Source organism: Hibiscus syriacus, unplaced genomic scaffold, assembly GCF_006381635.1.
Source record: "Hibiscus syriacus cultivar Baekdansim isolate YM2019G1 unplaced genomic scaffold, ASM638163v2 tig00111088_pilon, whole genome shotgun sequence".
Taxonomy (NCBI): Eukaryota; Viridiplantae; Streptophyta; class Magnoliopsida; order Malvales; family Malvaceae; genus Hibiscus; species Hibiscus syriacus.
In genome coordinates this window covers 1,348,317-1,367,843 of record NW_024062978.1, presented here as the reverse complement: position 1 = coordinate 1,367,843, position 19,527 = coordinate 1,348,317, and the positions used below count along the sequence as shown (strand labels likewise).

The 19,527-nt window shown below is 37.3% G+C and overlaps 3 protein-coding genes, 1 non-coding gene and 1 pseudogene across 4 annotated transcripts; 3 read left to right on the top strand and 2 right to left on the bottom strand.

Annotated features, from left to right (window-relative positions):
* The first annotated feature begins 1,456 nt into the window (after positions 1-1,456).
* Positions 1,457-1,529, top strand: TRNAE-CUC. Its single transcript has one exon. It is a non-coding gene; the product is annotated as a tRNA-Glu (tRNA).
* Positions 1,530-2,054: 525 nt separating this feature from the next.
* On the top strand, positions 2,055-4,822 carry LOC120152294 (annotated as a pseudogene).
* A 984-nt stretch (positions 4,823-5,806) lies between these two features.
* On the top strand, positions 5,807-7,660 carry LOC120152293 (fructose-bisphosphate aldolase 1, chloroplastic-like). The gene is made up of 6 exons (XM_039164548.1): positions 5,807-6,036; positions 6,128-6,397; positions 6,503-6,612; positions 6,742-6,832; positions 6,919-7,188; positions 7,272-7,660. The coding sequence occupies exons 1-6, from the start codon at positions 5,866-5,868 to the stop codon at positions 7,548-7,550; spliced, it is 1,191 nt and encodes a 396-aa protein (XP_039020479.1). The 5' UTR covers positions 5,807-5,865; the 3' UTR covers positions 7,551-7,660.
* A 763-nt stretch (positions 7,661-8,423) lies between these two features.
* On the bottom strand, positions 8,424-13,338 carry LOC120152296. Its single transcript, XM_039164551.1, has 5 exons — positions 13,323-13,338; positions 9,258-9,448; positions 9,067-9,181; positions 8,681-8,982; positions 8,424-8,624 (listed from the first exon to the last, which is right to left on the bottom strand). Exons 2-4 carry the CDS (start codon positions 9,419-9,421, stop codon positions 8,692-8,694), a joined length of 570 nt encoding a protein of 189 aa, XP_039020482.1. The 5' UTR covers positions 9,422-9,448; positions 13,323-13,338; the 3' UTR covers positions 8,424-8,624; positions 8,681-8,691.
* LOC120152297 lies at positions 12,516-18,995 on the bottom strand (the record flags this gene model as incomplete). The annotated part of the gene is made up of 4 exons (XM_039164552.1): positions 12,516-12,847; positions 12,938-13,052; positions 13,131-13,267; positions 18,987-18,995. Coding segments are annotated over 4 exons (552 nt in total), but the record flags the coding sequence as incomplete, so codon positions are not given.
* Positions 18,996-19,527: the final 532 nt, after the last annotated feature.

Here is a 19,527-nt window from a genome sequence, read left to right as displayed (position 1 = left end):
CTATAACCAGATTAGTATGAATGCGAAATAAAAAGCGAAAAAAATAATACCCGAAATTGATAATGGAGTTCAGCCAATTGTGCCTACGTCTCCGGACTACTGCAGATCTTTTACTAGAGAGAAAATTTACAGGTGTTTATAAAACATTCACTACTCACAAGAAAACTCTCTAGTATTGAGAGAAAGAAATGATTTTGGGATGATTTTGAAGTTAAATGAGCTAGGGTATTTATAATTGAAGGTTAATGACTAATCTTATAAATATCCTAAAGTCCAATGACTAATAATAATTATCCCATTACAATTTTTCAACAAATATCTACAAAACTTTGAAAAATCATTTTTCAAAGAAACATTTACCAAACTTTAAAAACCATTTTCAAATAAACATTTACCAAACCTTAAAAATCATTTTTTTTCAAAATTTGTTGCCAATCATTGAACTTTTAACATTCTCTCTGTATTTGCCATCCGAATTCCGAATCAGAAATTTGTAAGAAAACAAAGCTATAAAGAACAACTCTATAAACAACCTGTAAGTTCCTGCTCCAATGGAGATTACAACTCAGCATTGATTAATGATTGGAATCGAACGAATCGCCTTTCGCACCGAAGAAAACTCTGCTAAACTTGGTTTCTTGTTAACCCTTATGGCTAAGCAGGGCTTTAGTTTGTTCTTTGGTTTTCCAAAGAGAGATTGCTTGAGCAAGGACCTGTGTCTAACCCAGTTCAGATATTGTTTTTCAATCACCTCATATTGGCTAAGACTGCTCGAGGTTACCAAGAAACTTGCTCCTCCCAAGAGTAAGATAAACATGAGTAGCCTCGTTATCATATTGCTAAAAAGAATAAAAAGTTTCAAACTTCCTGGAGAATATGTTAAAGCTTAAACTTTAGACATTTGGGTTGCAATTGAAGATTCAAAGACTCCATTTTTGGGGCTGGTTCAAAATCGAAAGAGGATGATGACATTGTAATTCAATATCTGCCATTCCCTTCAGACCAAGCAGTGACTTTCAGTGGTTTCATTTTGTCTGTTCATGGTTTTCCAGGTCATTTACAAGAGAAACTCAATATTTAATGATTGAAAATACAGGTCATTTGTTAGGGTACTCCGTGATTGTATCATGTATGTACCCACCCTTCAATTTCCATTGTCAGTTTCAGCTTATTCCAAAATCCAGCGAACATTGAAAACACAGTAGAATTTATTTTGATTTGGTAAATCTGGGTAATGCTAGTAAGTTTTTGTAATGGGAGTTTATTGGGGTTTTCACTTCTCACAGCGGTTTTACATTTTGGGAGAAAGCGGACAAGATGAATAATGGTGGTGGAACAGTATGACAGAAGGATGGGCCCAAGGCATGAGACATTATCTTCGTGGTTGAGAGCTGCTAGATATTGAGATTCTTTTATAATATAAATTTATAACTACTAATGAAAGCATTTTCAACAATCCGTTGTAGTCTAGTTGGTTAGGATACTCGGCTCTCACCCGAGAGACCCGGGTTCGAGTCCCGGCAACGGAATTTTTAATACAGATCTTCTATCATTTGAGAGCTGTAGGTGCGTTGCATTTTAGTTTTACATCGAGCGTTTTGCTATTTTTTTACGGGCGGAAACTACTATTGCTAAGATTGAAATAAAAAATAAGCAGAAAAAACATTAGTTAAATTTCAGGTTATTAAGCTAATTTTCTTTGGTCTGCAGCTTCTTTATTGTCTATTGCTGTACTGTCCTAGTAGTGCACTGCCACAGAGTGAAGTTTTTGAAGTGAGATATGGGCAAATTTATCTGGTTTCCAATGACCATTACCTTTACATATTAGCAATGTAGAAACCATTGCATCTTCTTGTGAGGCAAAAATATGAAATTATAACTTCATTGTGCCATATCTTAGCAGAGCAAAAGAAAAGTAAAAAAAAAATGATTTTCCGTTGCCGGAACTGGAACCAGTATCCTAACTAAATAGACTACAACAGATTGTTTATTGTTTTAAAAGTTTGTTGAATAAAACTAATTTGCTTTTGTAATTTTTTTTAGGGTGAAATTGGAAAGCAGGGTTTTAGTGTGTTTCCCCAAGCTTCCCACACTATTTCCCTATCTATTCCAACACATTCTAGCTCGACCCGACTTTGTATTTTCAGTAATCTCGAGAAAGGTATGTCCTCCCACCAGTCTCTTTCACGCATTTATATTGCAGCCTCTGAATGCTCACTGGTTAACACTGAATAATCTGGGAACCGTATCTTTAAATATTCTTATATTTATTTGGCCCTCAAGTTCTCCCAATTTATGTGGAAAAAGTTAATTGCTTTCCAGCCGCTTTTAATTGTTGAAAGTAAAGTTGCAGACTTTCCTGCGGTTTTAGCTGAATTGTTGCTGAGTTGATAATGGGTGTGTTTCCGATTAGCGTTTTGATTGTTTTTTCTTAGCGGTTTTCAAGCTACCCTATGGATAGGGTTATAAGAAAATGAAACAAAATGTTCTATTGAGTTTTCAAGGACGATAAATGAATGAATTCATATTTTTTTTGGAAGATGAATGGATTCATATTAGTATGTAATGGGGTACTGTTTACTTTTACAGAGGAAATAAAATAGGCAATTTTTTGTTTTGTTTTATTCTTTATTCAATTTAAATTGCCATCTAATGTAGTTTATTGAGAATTTTTCTTGGACAAAAGCTGATTGAGGTATTAAAAAATGAGCATCTCTGGACTGACCGGAAGTTCCTCAAGATGTTGTCTTCGGCTACCTGACCCCAATCAAGGGTTGGTAGTATGCAGGCAAGTTTCCGCTATTCCAACTGCTGGCAAACCAAATGAGAAATTCGGAAATCTTCTTCTTGCAAGGTAGAGATCCGGTAACATGAATTGGTAAACTAAACTTTAAGTTTGGTTACATTATACTGTGGTCTTTTTTCCTGTTATGGTGCAGGAATAGGTGGACGGTTTCTATCAGAAGGTGGAAGACTCAGAAAACTCATTTGGTCAAATGTGCAATGGATGCTTCCTATGGTGATATGGCTAGTGAAGCGGGTGGTAATATTCATTACAAGGGCTGTGGACCTTTTTATTTGGGGGTGGGGGCGGCGGGATATTATTGTTTTGATTAGCTTTGAATATGCATTCGTGCTATTTTAAGGTTTTTTTTTGCTGCAAGTTGAAGCAATAGAAAAACCTTCTGGCTTTATTATTTTCTGCCTTGAAGAGATGCTGCACATTTTTAAAATTTAAACTAACAATTGGACTGATTATTGAAGGCAAATGGTCTTTGTAAGCATACGTTCTTCAATTAGTTGCTGATATCTGTTTTTGGATTCAAGATTGAAAGTACTTCGTAAGTTGGAAATACCATATGCTCAGCTTCAGCATTGCGAATATTCATTGGGCATGGAGCTAGTTTAACCTTGACATTGTTGGTTTCTTAATGAGCTTGTGCACCTGTTATGTGCATTTACCAGGAGCCTATAAATTGCGGTTTGCTTATGGAGAATTGTTTAACTGAAGTGTGCTTTTCTACTAATTTTATTGTTGCCGACCCCATTTTATTGAGTTTTCTTATGTGTTGGTAAAAAGCATTTACCTTATCGAATTTATTCATTAACTGCCTTTGCAGGATCAGCTGTATTTCCTAGGATTAATGTTCGGAACCCATACAAACTGCTAGGAATAAGCAAGGAGGCTTCTGAGGATGAAATTCAAGGTGCACGGAACTTACTTATTAGTAGATATGGGGGGCATAAACCTAGTGTGGATGCAATTGAAGAAGCCCATGACAAAATAATTATGCAGAAGTTCTATGAAAGGAGGAACCCAAAAATTGACATCAAGAAAAAGGTCAGGAAGTCGAACAATCCCGGGTTGTACAGGCCATGACAAGCAGATTCCAAACTCCAGCCACCAAGGTCATTGTAAAAACATCCTTAGCATTTTTAATTCTTGGGGTTCTCACTGTTTTCTTCCCAACTGAAGAAGGCCAACCCTGCAAGTAGCTATATCACTGTTAGCTACCTTCTACTTCATACATGATCGGTTGAAGAGGAAAATCCGAGCTCTACTTTATGGGTATATGATGACATTTCCACTGTTAACCTAAAATATAATAAGGTATCCCGGATATCTCTTTCTAAGGCATTTTCCTCTTAAATTTTTATTTTTGGTCTTCATATAATCCTGTTTCTTTTATCAGCCGTTACATATACTACTTGTCAAGAAGATGAATGTACCTAACCAGATCCTTCCAAACTATATGATGAATAATTAGCACCATACTTCATTCTATTCCCTATGATATCCCTCTTTTAAACGTTTTTCTTCCGAACCTGCTTTGCTGGTGAACCCTGAATCGTAACAACATTAACAGGCTTTAGTAATCAATTTATTTCTGCACTGCAGGGCTGGAGCTTTTATATTCTCCTGGTTGGTGGGAACCTTCTTGATGGTATCTGTGATTCCACCTATTCCGATTCTTAAGGGCCAGAGAAGTTTTGAAGTGTTGACGTCATTGATAACCTATGTGCTACTTTGGGTTTCTTCCACATATCTTAAGTAGTGCTAGAGCATCAGGTTTCTTATTAGACTCCCAATTTTGAAGTAGTGGATAACCACAGATTTTCTTGGTAGTAGCTCCTTGATCATGTTATATTAGCTTATGAGAGCTGTCATATTTCTACTTTGGACATTAATGTTAGTTGTGCTGAACGTATGACCAAAAGCACAGTTTGCTAGAAAAAAAAGATTTGTGGATAAATTACTTTTGTTGTCTGGTAAAAGATGTAAAACCAGTTCAAAGTAAAGCTAGGCTGTTGATTTTCTGAACTGTGGTTTCTTACATGCGTTTTTCTTTCCCTTGGTCTATTCCCCGTAATTGCGACAATGACTCTAAATCTTCATGGAATCTTTCTGCATCTCTTCTCTTTTTAAATTCTCAGAGGATTTGTTTGTGGGGTTGAAAATTAGAAAGAATGTGACACATCATTTGAACCACAATGATTCCTATAGTCCTCTGAAGAGATTTTCTCCTCCACAATCTGCTTCTTTGTTTATTTAGTTGCATTTTCCATAGGCATACAGCCAAATATCTTAACGGGGCCATTGATGTTACGATAGAATTGCTTGGTCATATGCTCACTTCTGCAACTTGAGGCTAACATTGATTCTATTACATCATTCTCTTTCATTTCTTTCAATTGTTAGAAAAGTTTGCACCTTGTCTTATGTCTGCAGAATTAGTGGCTACTGGTCAATGTTAACTCCAGGACACCTCTTGCATTGAAATAAGATGCATATTTTTGTTGCATACGGGACACGTACACGAAACAAGGGGCAGTTATTACTTTAGACCTTCATTTATTTATATTCATCTTCACTTACCATCGGCATGTATTGTAATCCGGAGAATGAAATACTTGATTTCTTATTAGAAAGAGAATGAATGCATCAAACTTTTTCTGAGCAGGAAGTTAATTTATTGGTTCACTAGGAGGAAAATATAAATATTCCCAAGTTAACGACCCTTTAGGGTAGTCGAATTTAGAATTTACATCTAAATGTTGCCTTTTGTGCGATTTTAGCATTGGTTTTGGTTTTACAAATTTAAGAAAATTCAACCTATTTATTTCAAGATAAGATTTCCACAAGATATGTACTCAAATCCCCCACCGTATATCAGCCACACCACTGCCAAACCAAGTTGCCACATAAGCATCCCCCATGTCAGTTGATAATTGGCCTACGTATAGCAGCCTCAAACAAGATATCTCTTGGCAAGTGCTAGGAACTATAATTTGTAGAATTGGAGCCTAAACGTTGTGCCGCAAAAGCTTGAACAGAGATAAGATAAAGCATTGAAAATACAAACAATGGCCTCTGCATCTCTCCTCACGACTTCACCTATTATAGACAAGTCTGAGTGGGTTAAGGGTCAGACCCTTCGCCAACCTTCAGCTCCTGTTGTGAGGTGCCACCCTGTTGCACCGTCTGGTCTTACCGTGCGTGCTAGCTCATATGCCGATGAGCTCGTCAAGACTGCAGTAAGTGTTATATAATTCTAATATGTAATACCTCCCACGACATGCTTAAAATATATGCACAATAATTTTACCGGTTGTTGGGTGTTTGTAGAAATCTATTGCCTCTCCGGGCCGTGGAATTTTAGCCATGGATGAGTCCAACGCTACCTGCGGGAAACGTTTGGCTTCGATTGGGTTAGAAAACACAGAGGCTAACCGTCAAGCCTATAGGACATTGCTTGTTTCAGCTCCTGGCCTTGGCAAGTACATCTCAGGTGCCATCCTCTTTGAGGAAACCCTCTACCAAACCACGATTGACGGCAAGAAGATGGTTGACGTTCTTGTTGAGCAGAACATAGTCCCCGGTATCAAGGTCGACAAGGTAAGTCACATGCCCCATTTGTGGACGAACATCTCTTATCTGTTGTTTAATTCTAAGTTGTATGAAGTATCTGTTACTTGGAGCTTGAGAGTATGAATCCTACAGGGTCTTGTTCCACTGGCTGGCTCAAACAACGAGTCATGGTGCCAAGGTCTTGACGGCCTCGCTCCACGTTCGGCTGCATACTACGAACAAGGAGCTCGTTTTGCCAAATGGTAAGATTTTATCCTTTTGGCCCTTCGAATATTTTTCAGTTTCCCATTCGCATTTCCCTTGTGGTATCCTTACAGACAAGCTATAAAAGGATTATGTACTTACATAATTCATTCGTTCTGTTTTTATAGGCGTACTGTGGTAAGCATTCCCGATGGACCATCTGAACTTGCTGTTAAGGAAGCTGCATGGGGTCTTGCTCGATATGCTGCCATCTCTCAGGTAAGATGAACTTGAGTTTTATCACAACACAGTCTCAACTGCAATTTCTTTTGCATTAGATAATCTTTTGGATGTTTGGTCATCAGGAAAATGGATTGGTTCCAATCGTCGAGCCAGAGATTTTGCTTGATGGTGAACACGGAATCGACAGGACGTTCGAAGTAGCCAAAAAGGTATGGGCTGAGGTTTTCTTCTACCTTGCCCAGAACAATGTGTTGTTTGAAGGTATCCTCCTCAAGCCAAGCATGGTCACTCCTGGTGCGGAGTGCAAGGACAAGGCTACTCCTCAACAAGTTGCTGATTACACCCTCAGCCTCCTCCGCCAAAGAATACCTCCGGCTGTTCCTGGAATTATGGTAATTGGCAATAAAACTCAAGTTTTTGACATGCTTAGAGGAAACATAGAAGCTAATGCCTAATTGGTTTTGTTTTATGGCAGTTTTTGTCTGGTGGGCAGTCTGAAGTTGAGGCTACCTTGAACTTGAATGCAATGAACCAAGCTCCAAGCCCATGGCATGTTTCATTCTCCTATGCAAGAGCCCTTCAAAATACATGCCTGAAGACGTGGGGAGGCAGACCTGAGAATGTGAAGGCTGCTCAGGAAGCGCTGCTCATCCGGGCAAATGCCAACTCTCTTGCTCAACTTGGAAAGTACACAGGCGAGGGAGAGTCGGAGGAAGCCAAGCAAGGAATGTTTGTCAAGGGTTATGTCTATTAGCTTGTCCGTATCTTTCAATAGCATTATAAATTTACTTGCACTGAAAATTTAATTGGAAGAGCAGACTACTGAACTTTCCATCATTATTAGAATCTTTTCGTTTTCTCCTTGTTTTCTGGTATAACGAATTTGATTATATCTTATCATGTAATGGAGAGTCTTACTTGTCCAGAAGTTGCTTCGACATGTGCTGTTGGCCTCCATCCTATCAGTTCCTATTGTTATAATCAGTGATCGATCTTCCTTCTCGCTATCAGTTTGTTTGCCCGTAAATAACTAAATTTAGAAAGAATGGCACGTTAGAGATCAGTTCTTTGCAATGAATTACATTCTTCTGTTTCTGGTATGAGCAATGAAAGGTGTCTGAAAACTTAACAACTATTCTAGTTCATGGAGAAGTGAAATAAGTTGACCAGCTATGGAGCAGTTAAGAGAAGGACAAATGAGGTCTCCCCAGGCTTCTGGCTTCCTAGTAAAATTTAAGCAAACAGAGACCAGGTCTGCTACTGCCGCTGAGAACATCGGTTTATTGTTCCTTCGGACACAAAAACAGACATCACAGATCAATTTCGCAAGCTTAAGAGAACTGTTTTGATGTATAGACAGAATTTAGACTAGATTTTATCCTTAAATATGCTTGTGTAATGTAGGTGCACATACATGTTTCGCATCAAGTACAGAATTTGTCAACAATAAAACAGGAAAAACTTACAGGAACCAAGACAAGCAACTGAACTAAGACATTTGAAGGATGACAGTTTCATAGAATGAAACATGTTTTGTTTTGTAACAAAAACAAAGCAGCAGCAGAGGCTGCATAATTGACATTTCACAAATGCCAGGCCAAGGCACAATATGACCATTTCTGTCATCCTTTTTGATATTATAGGTAGGCCATAGTCTTTTTTTTCTATTTTAGTACAATCAAAAGCCTCATTTAGGCTTACAGGGTATAGATATAATGCACAGGGATTACAACACTCAATCCCACAAACTTATTAAATACTATAACCAATACACAATTTGTTCATGCAAAACAAGACAGCAAATCATTGTAAGACCTGTGAAAACAATAGCAGCATAGGATAGCAGAGAAAAGAACGTGAAAGTTGTTCACAATCAACATTGGTCTGGTGCAATTTCAAAACGACATGTTGAGCATTTCCATGCTCAAGCTCTCCATCATCGCGTTTTCCATGAATCCACACTTAGCCGGTGCAGACTTGATGAAACTGCTTAGCCTTGGCTTGAATGAGCATGAAGAAAGGGGAACGATCGGAATGTTCTCGCAGTTGCAGAGCTCAACCATGTAACCATCTGGATCATGGAAGAACACCTGTTCAACCTTGTTCCCTTCATCTTCAACCAAGGCCGTGACATACTTCATTCCCATGTCTTCCAGCCTCCTTAAGACAAGGCCAACATCTGTACACTGTCATCAAAAACCGAAAACTTGTTAATGCTGCAGGTGGAGGCTTAGTTTCTGAAAGATTCAACTTGAATTCATATACTATACCTGGAACGATATGTGATTATCTTTAGGATTAATCGGTTGCGGTTCAGTGATAGTGCCAAAATCGTCGATAGATGGATTCTCGATTAAGTGTATCCCAATGCCGTAATTATACAACCTGCATAAAATCAGTTATTTAGTTTCCTATTCATTGAAAACTGGATTTATTGAAGAAAGGGAGGAGCAGAACTTACCAAGCTCCATTGAACTTGAAAGAAGAAGGGCGTTTGATGGGAACAAAGCCCAAAACTTGTTCATAGAACCGCATTGAATCCCAAACCGATCGGCACAACAATGAGACATGATTCAAAGACAGAAGTGGCAATGCCTCAAAGTTGTTTACTTCCACAGTGTCCATGTTCTCACTCTCACAATTTGCTTCTTCCTTCGTCTAATATCTCCACTTTGCATGATGACTAGGTTACTCTGCCTTGTGCTCCTTTTATAGAGAGAAACACAAACACCCCATTTTCTAAATTCAAATTCAAGTAATCACGAGGAACTTTCCTGGCAAATTCTCTTAACTTCTCAATCAGATACATAGACATTAGAATTTTTTTCTGATGTTCCTTTCACTCCATATCAATGTTATATACTTTCTGGTTTGAAGATTTTTGTGTGGATTCCAAGTAGCTAGTTACTTCTTTAGAACGCGTTTTGCACTAATCATTCCTCTCCAGAATTGCAAGAAAAAAACAAAGCTGTGCGGTTGAGCTTGTAGCCTAAGCTCTTTAAGGTTAGTGTTGAATTAGCTGCTGCTAAGATATCATGACAAATCCGTTATACTATATGATATTGATTCATTAGCGCCCAAAGATGGTGATTTTGAAACCTTAACCAAATTTCTTTGCGGTTTTAGTGTTTCTAGGAATCCTAAAGACAGAAAGTTACAAAGTTCCAAAAAGGTAAGAAATTTCTTTGCTGCTTCCACTTTACAACACGACATTATCCAAAAAGCGTCGGTGAAAGTTTAAGACCCCTCGATGAAATCATTAGGAACATTTTTTTCCAACGTGCTTGCCTCATGCACGGTTTTAAATTGCAGTGGCACAGCTGTGATGGTTTGTGCGTGAGTTGTGCAAGTGAGAAATACAAAGATTGATAGTTTGGGCAGAAGCTAGCAGCAGTCAGTATGCAATATTTATTTTCAAATAAGTGAAAAATCTATAACAACACAACTTTATAATAGGATATTTATTTTAAAACACTTATATAATATATACAACAAATATTGCATTGCAATTTGGTATTTACATCTTTATCATCCCCAGCTCCATGCATGGTGATCACATCACATAGTTAGTTGCTAATACAAAATTACCCCAACACTATACATCGTTGAATTGTTAGATTTAGGTTGGATTTATAATTTTTTACAGTTTATATCATTTCAATTTTAGGGTAATTCAATTGAGTTTAAACGTTAGTAAGCTTTTGAGGTAAGATGATTTTGGATTAAGGTATTTTAAGTTTATTCATTAGATTTATCATTCAATTTCACGTTATTTTAGTTAATTGTTTTGGTCACTGTGAGTTCAGGGTAATTTGAGTTTAATTCATTTATGCTTCATATTGGGACGGTTTGAATTATTATTATTTATTATCAATTTAGGTTGGATTGGATTCATATTTGAATTGAATAGATTAAGTTCAGATCATTTCTAGTTTAATTTGAGTTTAAATTATTTTCGATGCGAGTCACCTCTAGATTAGAGTATTTTCAAGTTTGAATTATTGAGACAAGATGGACATTGTTATATCGAGTTAATCTTCTTCCATGTTTATACAAGATAGTGTTGAAAATATTTTGATATTTCGATATAACAAATTAAGATAAATGAATTTTAAGATTTTCCAAAAAGTTTTTCTAAGTATATTCAATATAATTATTCAAATATCAAAATATTACTCCAAATCTTTCAAATGTCATTTTTAATCCTTACTCAAGTGTAAAATTAAGTTTTAAACTTAAAATAATTTCAAAACAATTTTACAAAATATTTCGAACCATTTCAAAGCCAAAAATTCCAGATTGCTCAGAGGGAACCGATTCTCCCCCAAGGGGGTACCGATTCCCCCTGAATGGTTTGGCTCCGATAAAAACAGAATGCTCGGAGGGAACCGGTTCCCCTAAGGGGTATCGATTCCCCCTATTTAACGGTCGAAATATTTGAATTTTACACTTAGGGAATCGATTCCCTATGAGGGGTACCGATTCCCTATGAGGGGTACCGATTCCCCCCACGCTCCAAGCAGAAATATTAATTGTTTTCACACTTAAACGGCTCCAATAACTTCATTAATGATCCCCAACGTTCAGAAGTAATTCAAGGAGTATTTAAACAAGCTTAAGCCTTTGATCAATAACAATTTTATAAAGAATCAAGAGAAAATCAAAGAGAAAGCATCAGACCTCAAGTTTGAGCAATTCAATCCATTTTTCATTCAGTATTCATCTTTGCTTTCAAGAACACTACTTGTACTCAATTGTATTCATCTTTGAATGTTATTTTCTTTGTTCTAGAATTGTGCAAATATCTTTCCTTATGAGGATTTCCTTGTAAGTTTGCAAATTTGTAATCTTCTCTTTGAGAAAGAGTGTTCTCAAGAATTGGGGTATATTCTTGAGGGAGTTGTAAGGTTATCTCTTTGGCCTCAAAAGAAAGAACAAATTAGTGAATTTGTTGGAAAATCCTTAGTGTGGATAGCTAAGGTAGTGGACGTAGACTTTGATTGAGAAAGTCGAACCACTCTAAATCGCTGTGCAATTACTTTCAATTTTCTGCAAAAGCTTCCACAAAATTTTAATTGCCAATTCACCTCATCTTGGCCGATTCCGTCGATCAATTAACTCAACAGATAGACATATATTGTATAGACAAGATAGGTTGCATTTCAGATATGTTGCTATTCTCCTTAGAAGAATGTTTTTCATCATTTGTATTTTTGAACAAATATCTCAAAAAATTTCAAATCCGACAAAATTTCCAACACCCAATTGATGGGTTTTTATGTTCAATTTTGAAAGTTTAAAAAAATCTAAATTGATGAAGTGATAGAAGATGACAATGTGAGTTTCTCGGTATACACGATGGTCGTAAAAAAACGTTGAAAAATGATGATTCTCAAAGACTATTAAAAATGGAGGGAAGAGGTCTAAGTCTGATGATGAAAATGATTTAATGGTCCAATTATTAAAACCCAATTTGATTAGTTTAATGACAAAATTGAATTTTTTTATAGTCTACTGACCAAAACTAAACAAATCCTAAAATTCAATGATTAATTGTTTGCGTGTCGTAAAAATCTATATAATTAAAAATTCAAATATATATAAATTAAATTTTATTCGTTTTTAACAAATACACAATTTGATCATGAAAAAAACAAGACACCAGCCCATTTGCAAGACCTGTGAAAACAATTGTAGCATATAATTGCAGCAAAAAAGAAAGTGAAAGTTGTTGACAGCTTTCGTTTCTCCGGTGCAATTTCAAAACGACATGTTGAGCATTTCCATGCTCAAGCTCTCCATCATCGCATTCTCAATGAATCCGCATTTAGCGGGTGCAGACTTGATGAAACTGCTTGACCTTGGCTTGAATGAGCATGAAGAAAGGGGAATGATCGGAATGTTCTCACAGTTGCAGAGCTCAATCATGTAACCATCTGGATCATGGAAGAACACCTGTTCGACCTTGTTGCCTTCGTCTTCGACCACGGCCGTCACGTACTTCATTCCCATATCTTCCAGCCTCCTTAAGACCAGACCTACATCAGTACACTGTCATCACAAACAGAAAACTTGTTAATGCTGCAGGTGCAGGCTTAGTTTCTGAAAGATTCAACTTGAATTCATTTACTAATACTATACCTGGAATGATATGTGATTATCTTTAGGATTAATCGGTCGTGGTTCAGCGCTAGTGTCGAAATCGTCGATAGATGGATTCTCGATTAAGTGTATCCCAATGCCGTAATTATACAACCTGCAGAATACCAGTTGTTTGGTTTTCTGTTTCTTTGAAAACTGGATCCGTTGAAGAAAGGGAGAGCAGAAAGCTTACCAAGCTCCATTGAACTTGAAAGAAGAAGGGCGTTTGATGGGAACAAAGCCCAAAACTTGTTCATAGAACCGCAGTGAATCCCAAACTGATGTACACAACAATGAGACGTGATTCAAGGACAGAAGTGGCAATGCGCCCTCGAAGTTGTTTACTTCCACTGCCACAGTCTCCATTTTCTCACTTACACTTTGCTTCTTCCTTTCTCTGGTATCTCACTTTGGATAACTGCCCTTATGCTCCTTTTATATAAAGAATCATCCATTGATTATGAGGAACTTTCCTGATCTTACTTCCAAATCAGATACATATGTTTTTGAACATTATGTGGATTAGAAGTAGCTAGTGAATTTTTTAGAACGCGTTTTTTGTACTGATCATTGATATGCAGAAAATCAAGTTGCAATAAAAAAACAAAGATGTCTGGTTTAGCTTGTAAGCTCAATGTTGAAGATGGTACAAAGATGAACGACAAGTCTATTCTACTATGACTCATTTGAGCCCAGAAATTGTGATTTTGAAGGCTACAACCAAACAAACATCAAGGGGAAGCAGTGCCCTTTTAGTCTCTTGAGTAATCCTAAAAACAGAAGGTAGAAAGTTCCAAAATGATGAGAAGCTTCTTTGCTGTTTCCCCCTTTACTATCGAAGACATTGGTCACCATTTTTTTACAAAACAGTAACTAATGTTATATTAAGAATAACGATAATAATATAATTGATCAAGCAGATGAAGATGTTTATATTATCTTATTTTATATAAATTTAAATTATTATATTTATTTTGAAAATATAGCACCTTTTCATTTAATAAAAAAATTAATAATACCATTTTTATTAATAAGATTATAACACTATCTTATTGATGAATTAAAATTAAGTTAAATATTACGCTAGAAAGGTTTAAACTTGAAACCTCTTTTTTTTAAATATTCAATTCTAAACCGTCCCATCAAATTAAAAATTTATTATATAATCGATAAATATAATATTTAATTTGAATCGTAATTAAAATTAATTATATTTATAATATATATTAATAAAAGAGAAAATCGCCTCAGTGACCAAAAATGCCTTATAATATACGATTTTAACCAACTTTTTCCGGATTTGCCAAAATGACCAACAAAATCGCAATGCGATCGCTAATTCGCAACGCGATCTCCATTATCGCAAATTCGCGTTGCTTTTCGCGTTGCGATAGTTGGAAATCGCGTTGCAATGGTCTACAGTGTCGTTGCGATTTTCCCAATTCGCAATGCGAATAAGTAAATCGCAACGCGAATTGGGAAAATCGCAATGCGATACTGACTATCGCAATGCGATACTTACTATCGCAATGCGATAATACAAAATCGCAACGAGATACTGACTTTCGCAACGCGATTCTGACTTTCGCAACGCGATAATACATAATCGCAATGCGATTTTCAAAGCGCCATTAGTATCCTGGCCAAGTATTTTATTTTTAAATTCCAAACACGAATATTAATATATTGGAACACTGAACCGTCCACAGTATATCCCGTAATCGCAACTCATAACCTAAAACCTAAAATCACAACTCAGTCCCATCTCCATCTCTCACTCTCTCACCCATCTCCGACGAAATCCATCCCCATCTCCGGCGAAATCCGTCTATCTCCATCTCTCAGAGCCACCCTCACAATCAGAAATGGAAAATCAACCAAATCAACCAACGAGGGTTAGTTTTTTTAATTATTTTCTTTTTGAAATTTTTGCATTATTATTAGGTTTTTCATATTGAAATTGATGATAAGTTTACTGGTAATTTCAATAATAGATTAACCATTTCACTTAGATTGCTTATTATTAACCGAGAATCGCAACGCGAAATGAAAATCGCAACGCGATTTTAGTTTCGCGTTGCGATTCTCTCGTTGCGATAGTCAAATTCGCATTGCGATAGTAATTTTTGTGTTGCGATTTTCATTTTCAGAAACTATTCTTCTTCTGCAAATTGAAACTTGAATGAATTGCATTACTTCAACCAAAAAACAAAGACAAATAAGAAATTCACAGTGTTGCAAATTTAAGTTTGAAGAATAAACTACTACCCTTTATGTTTATTATTGTTTTTGGTATATCTTCACAGTGTAGTTTTTGGTATATCTAACTTAGTATGTTTATTGTTTTTGTAGAACTTTTATTCGGCTCAATTAACCTTAAGAAATAAAGTCAGCCTGGCCAAAACAATTGCGTCGAAGCTTTCACCTGCACAAAGAAAAATGTTTGAGGATACTTGCTTCGGGCCATGGCTGAAAGTACAACATCCCGGTGGAGATGCGATGTTGACACACCTATTTCTTCAAACCATGACTAGGGATCTACCAGATACTATACAACGTCGTGATGAAGAGATATGGTTTGATTTTCCACCGGCGTATACGTGTTTTGGGCGGGAGGAGTTTTGCTTAATCACCGGTCTACGCTTCGGACACGATGATGTAGGTCGGTACACTAGACATATTACCCGCCCATCATGGTTATCCCGGGTTTTTCCTGAGCTGGAGAGGCCGAATCTACACGTGGAAGACCTGACGATATTATTGAATAAGAAAGATGGTTTTACTCGGATGGATGACATCGACGTTGTCCGAGTATGCCTTCTAATTCTTTTGCATGCCGGCTTTTTAGGCAAAGAGGCCAGACAACCTATTCCAAATGATCTAATCAAATTGGTAGAAGACCTAAATGCGTGGAACCTGTTTCCGTGGGGCTCGTATTTATGGAAAGCTACATGGAATAAGTTATCGTCTGCCTTGGATGATCGAAAAAGTTTGCATGGCGATGGTTCCAAATACACTTTGACAGGCTTTATTTGGGCCTTTAAGGTAAGAATTTTTATATAATGTTTCCAAAATTATAAGTAATTATTTAACAATTACTAATGTTTGTTATTATATTGTTTGTAGATTTGGATATTTGAGGCCTTTCTCGCCATGAAGACATATGCAATAAAAACTTCAAATAATATTCCCAGGGCTATTTCCTGGAAGAGGAAACGGACCTTGCAATGGGAAGATTTACTACGGTATACGACAATAAATAATGTAAGTTAACATAAATACTACCATATGTTTATAAACAAGTTATTACTAGTACACGTTTCACTTTGTTTGAGCTTTTATATTGTTAGGAGGCCAACACTCCTCTACAGAGGCTGACACCCATGGAAGCTGAGCTTGCCACTGATTGGTGGCAAGCTAGTAAGCGTTTTTTTGATGGAACGGTTGATGAGCAGCCTCCACTTCGGGAGCCATCACCTCACCCAGAGCTATCACCTCACCCAGAGCCATCATCTAATCGACCCGGCTATACACCTCCACAACGACAGCCATCACCTATTCTGTCACATCATCGAGCCTCTTCTCCACCATCACCGCAAGATAGGTGACCGGCAAAGATGCCACGACGTTTATCTCCCTGTTCTCCACCTCCACCTCAACGGGATGAGTTAGGGGAGTTACGTGATGAGGTCAATGCCTTGCGTGAGGAGGTCGGTACTTTACGCAAAGATGATGGTGCATGGCGTGTTGAGGTGTCTACATTACGCGGTGAGGTAGCCGCTCTACGTGAGATGGTATCATCGTTGCAGAATGAGGTTCATACTCTACACAACGAGGTAAGTTTAAGATTTTTCATACTCGTAATTCATTCGGTTGCTGTTAATACTGCTAAACTGTTTTTGTTAGTATTTGTTTTTGGTTTTGTTTTTGTCTTTTGGTTGAAGTAATGCAATCCATTCAAGTTTCAATTTGCATAAGAAGAATAGTTTACTTTCGCAACACGAAAATGACTATCGCAACGCGGAAATGGCTATCGCAATGCGAAATGAAAATCACAACGACAAAATCGCAATGCGAAATGAAATCGCAACGACAAAATCGCAACGCGAAACACAAATCGCATTGCGATTTTCATTTCGCGTTGCGATTTTGTCGTTGCGATTTCATTTCGCATTGCGATTTTGTCGTTGTGATTTTCATTTCGCATTGCGATAGCCATTTCCGCGTTGCGATAGTCATTTTTCGTGTTGCGATTTTAAGTTTCGTGTTGCGAAAGTAAACTATTCTTCTTCTGGAATGTTTATATATGTTGTCCTTTTAAATGTTTATATAAGTGCTTACTTCTGGAATGTTATCTGAGCATTTTGTGAACTATGATAGAATAATGACTTGGGTGAATACAATGCTAGTTTGAAACATATTTGTCTTTGTTTAATATCATGTCTGTTTATTTACTGATTTATGTATTAATTTTTTTTAGCGGCCCGATAAGGTGGATGCTTTACGTCGGGTTTTCCTTGCACGACAGAGTTCACGCATCAGACGGCGTGGACGTGCTATTACGTCTCCGTTCACCCCAATGGTGCGAAGACTCCGCAAGAAGAAGCCCGACTCACCGGTCATCCCTCAAGAGTCCCCTCCAATCGTTCAAAAGGCCTCTATCCTCCCTCAAGATTCCCCCCCACCGTTCAAGAGGCCACTGTCATCGTTGAAGAGGTTCCTCCCACCATTCCAGAGCCCGATTCACATGGGGTAATATATCGAAGTATTGAGAAACCCCCACCGGTTTCGGACATGATGGATGAGAGTTGGCTCTCGTATGAGTTACCGGCTAGTACCCTTCCGGTATCTGAAGTGGAGAGGAGACAACTACCGGAAACAATTGTGGATAATACCCTTTAGGCTAAGACCGCAGTTGATTTTTATCTACATGAGCGGAGCCAAGGGTGTTACACTGACATCAACAAACTCAACGATGAAATGTTTTTGTTGCTTGATCGGTCTTGGTGGGGTGTGCTATTAGGGGTTGAAGACAGTGGCTATTTGGATGGGGAGGTAAGTCTTATATTTGTCTTATATATGATTTTGATTAATTTGTTTAAAAATTAATGTAATTCACTAATATATGTATTTTTTTAAAACAGCATATCGATGCGTGGGTGTCACGTCTACTAATAATAAGGAAGCTTAGGAAAAATAAAAAAAATTCGCTATATACAATAATGCCGGCGGCTTTTCACGCAGTTCACTTGAAGAATCAACGAGATGAATCATTTTCGTTGGGCAATGGACAAGCTAAACTTTATCCTGCATGGTGGGAGGTCGATAAGGTTAGTGTTTATTTTTTTAAATTTTTTAAAGGTGTTCATAAATAAGTGCGCAAATAAATGAATTATTACTTATGATTGCAGGTGTTTATCCCTGTTTTGGAACGTCGTCACTGGCTTCTCGTCCAACTTCAGCTCCCATCCCTGAAGATAATAGTGATGACAGCATGATCAATTACATATCACTGTCTGATTTGAGAGATATTTTCAAGGGATGGAGCTCTCATTTGGCTAAATTCTTGGATGGGATTAATTATTGGACTCATTCTGGACACAAGAAGCCAAAGAAGTTCAATGTCACAGTTGTCAGAGACGAGACCGCGCCACAGCAATCGCCGGGAGCCAGAGGGGATTGTGGTCCTCTCGTATGCCTTTGCTTGGCGCGTTTGACGACGGGAAGCACAGAGTTTTTACCTCCCACCGATAGAGATAGAGCTGCAGTAGGCTTGTGGTTTCGGCATTATATGGCTAGAGCAATATATTCGAGACGCTGCCTACCTGCATCCGCGTTATGAAAGTGTCCATTGTTAATTGGTAAGTCAAATGCAAGTTTTGTTAACATATATACTCCTTTTGGTTTTAAAATGTTTGGTTAAGTACCTAGAATTCAATAATTTGTTGTTTGTAGGTTTTAGATGTGTAAGAAGTCTTGTTTGAGCAAATGTTTGGTTTCTGCAGGTTAATCCTTAAGTGAGCTGCGTGAAATGGATGTACGGGGTCACAAAGTTGTTGATTCATTGATTCAATAATTGATGAAGAAATAAGAATTATTATTTTTTGATTGTTTAATTGATTTGTAAAAGATGATTTGTAAATGTTGATTTGTTTAATTGATGTGTACATAATTCTTATTTGTGTTGAAATGTAATAGTTGATTTGTTGATTTTCAATCTGTATTATGTTGAAGGCAAAACAGACTATCGCAACACAAAACTGACTATCGCAACGAGAGAATCGCAATGCGAAATGAAAATCGCAATGCGAAATGAAAATCGCAACGAGAAAATCGCAATGCGATTTTCATTTCGCATTGCGATTTTGTCGTTGTGATAGCCATTTCGCGTTGCGATAGCCATTTTCGCGTTGCGATAGTCAAATGAATGTCTAATAAGTGATAACAACTGAACATATCATAGCAATGTTCAAACTCAAGTTACTAATACATGGCTAACTGAAAATGTTAAAAGTGCACACATAAAATACACATAATGCAAGTTTTGTTAACATATATACTCCTTTTTCATTTCGCATTGCGATTCTGTC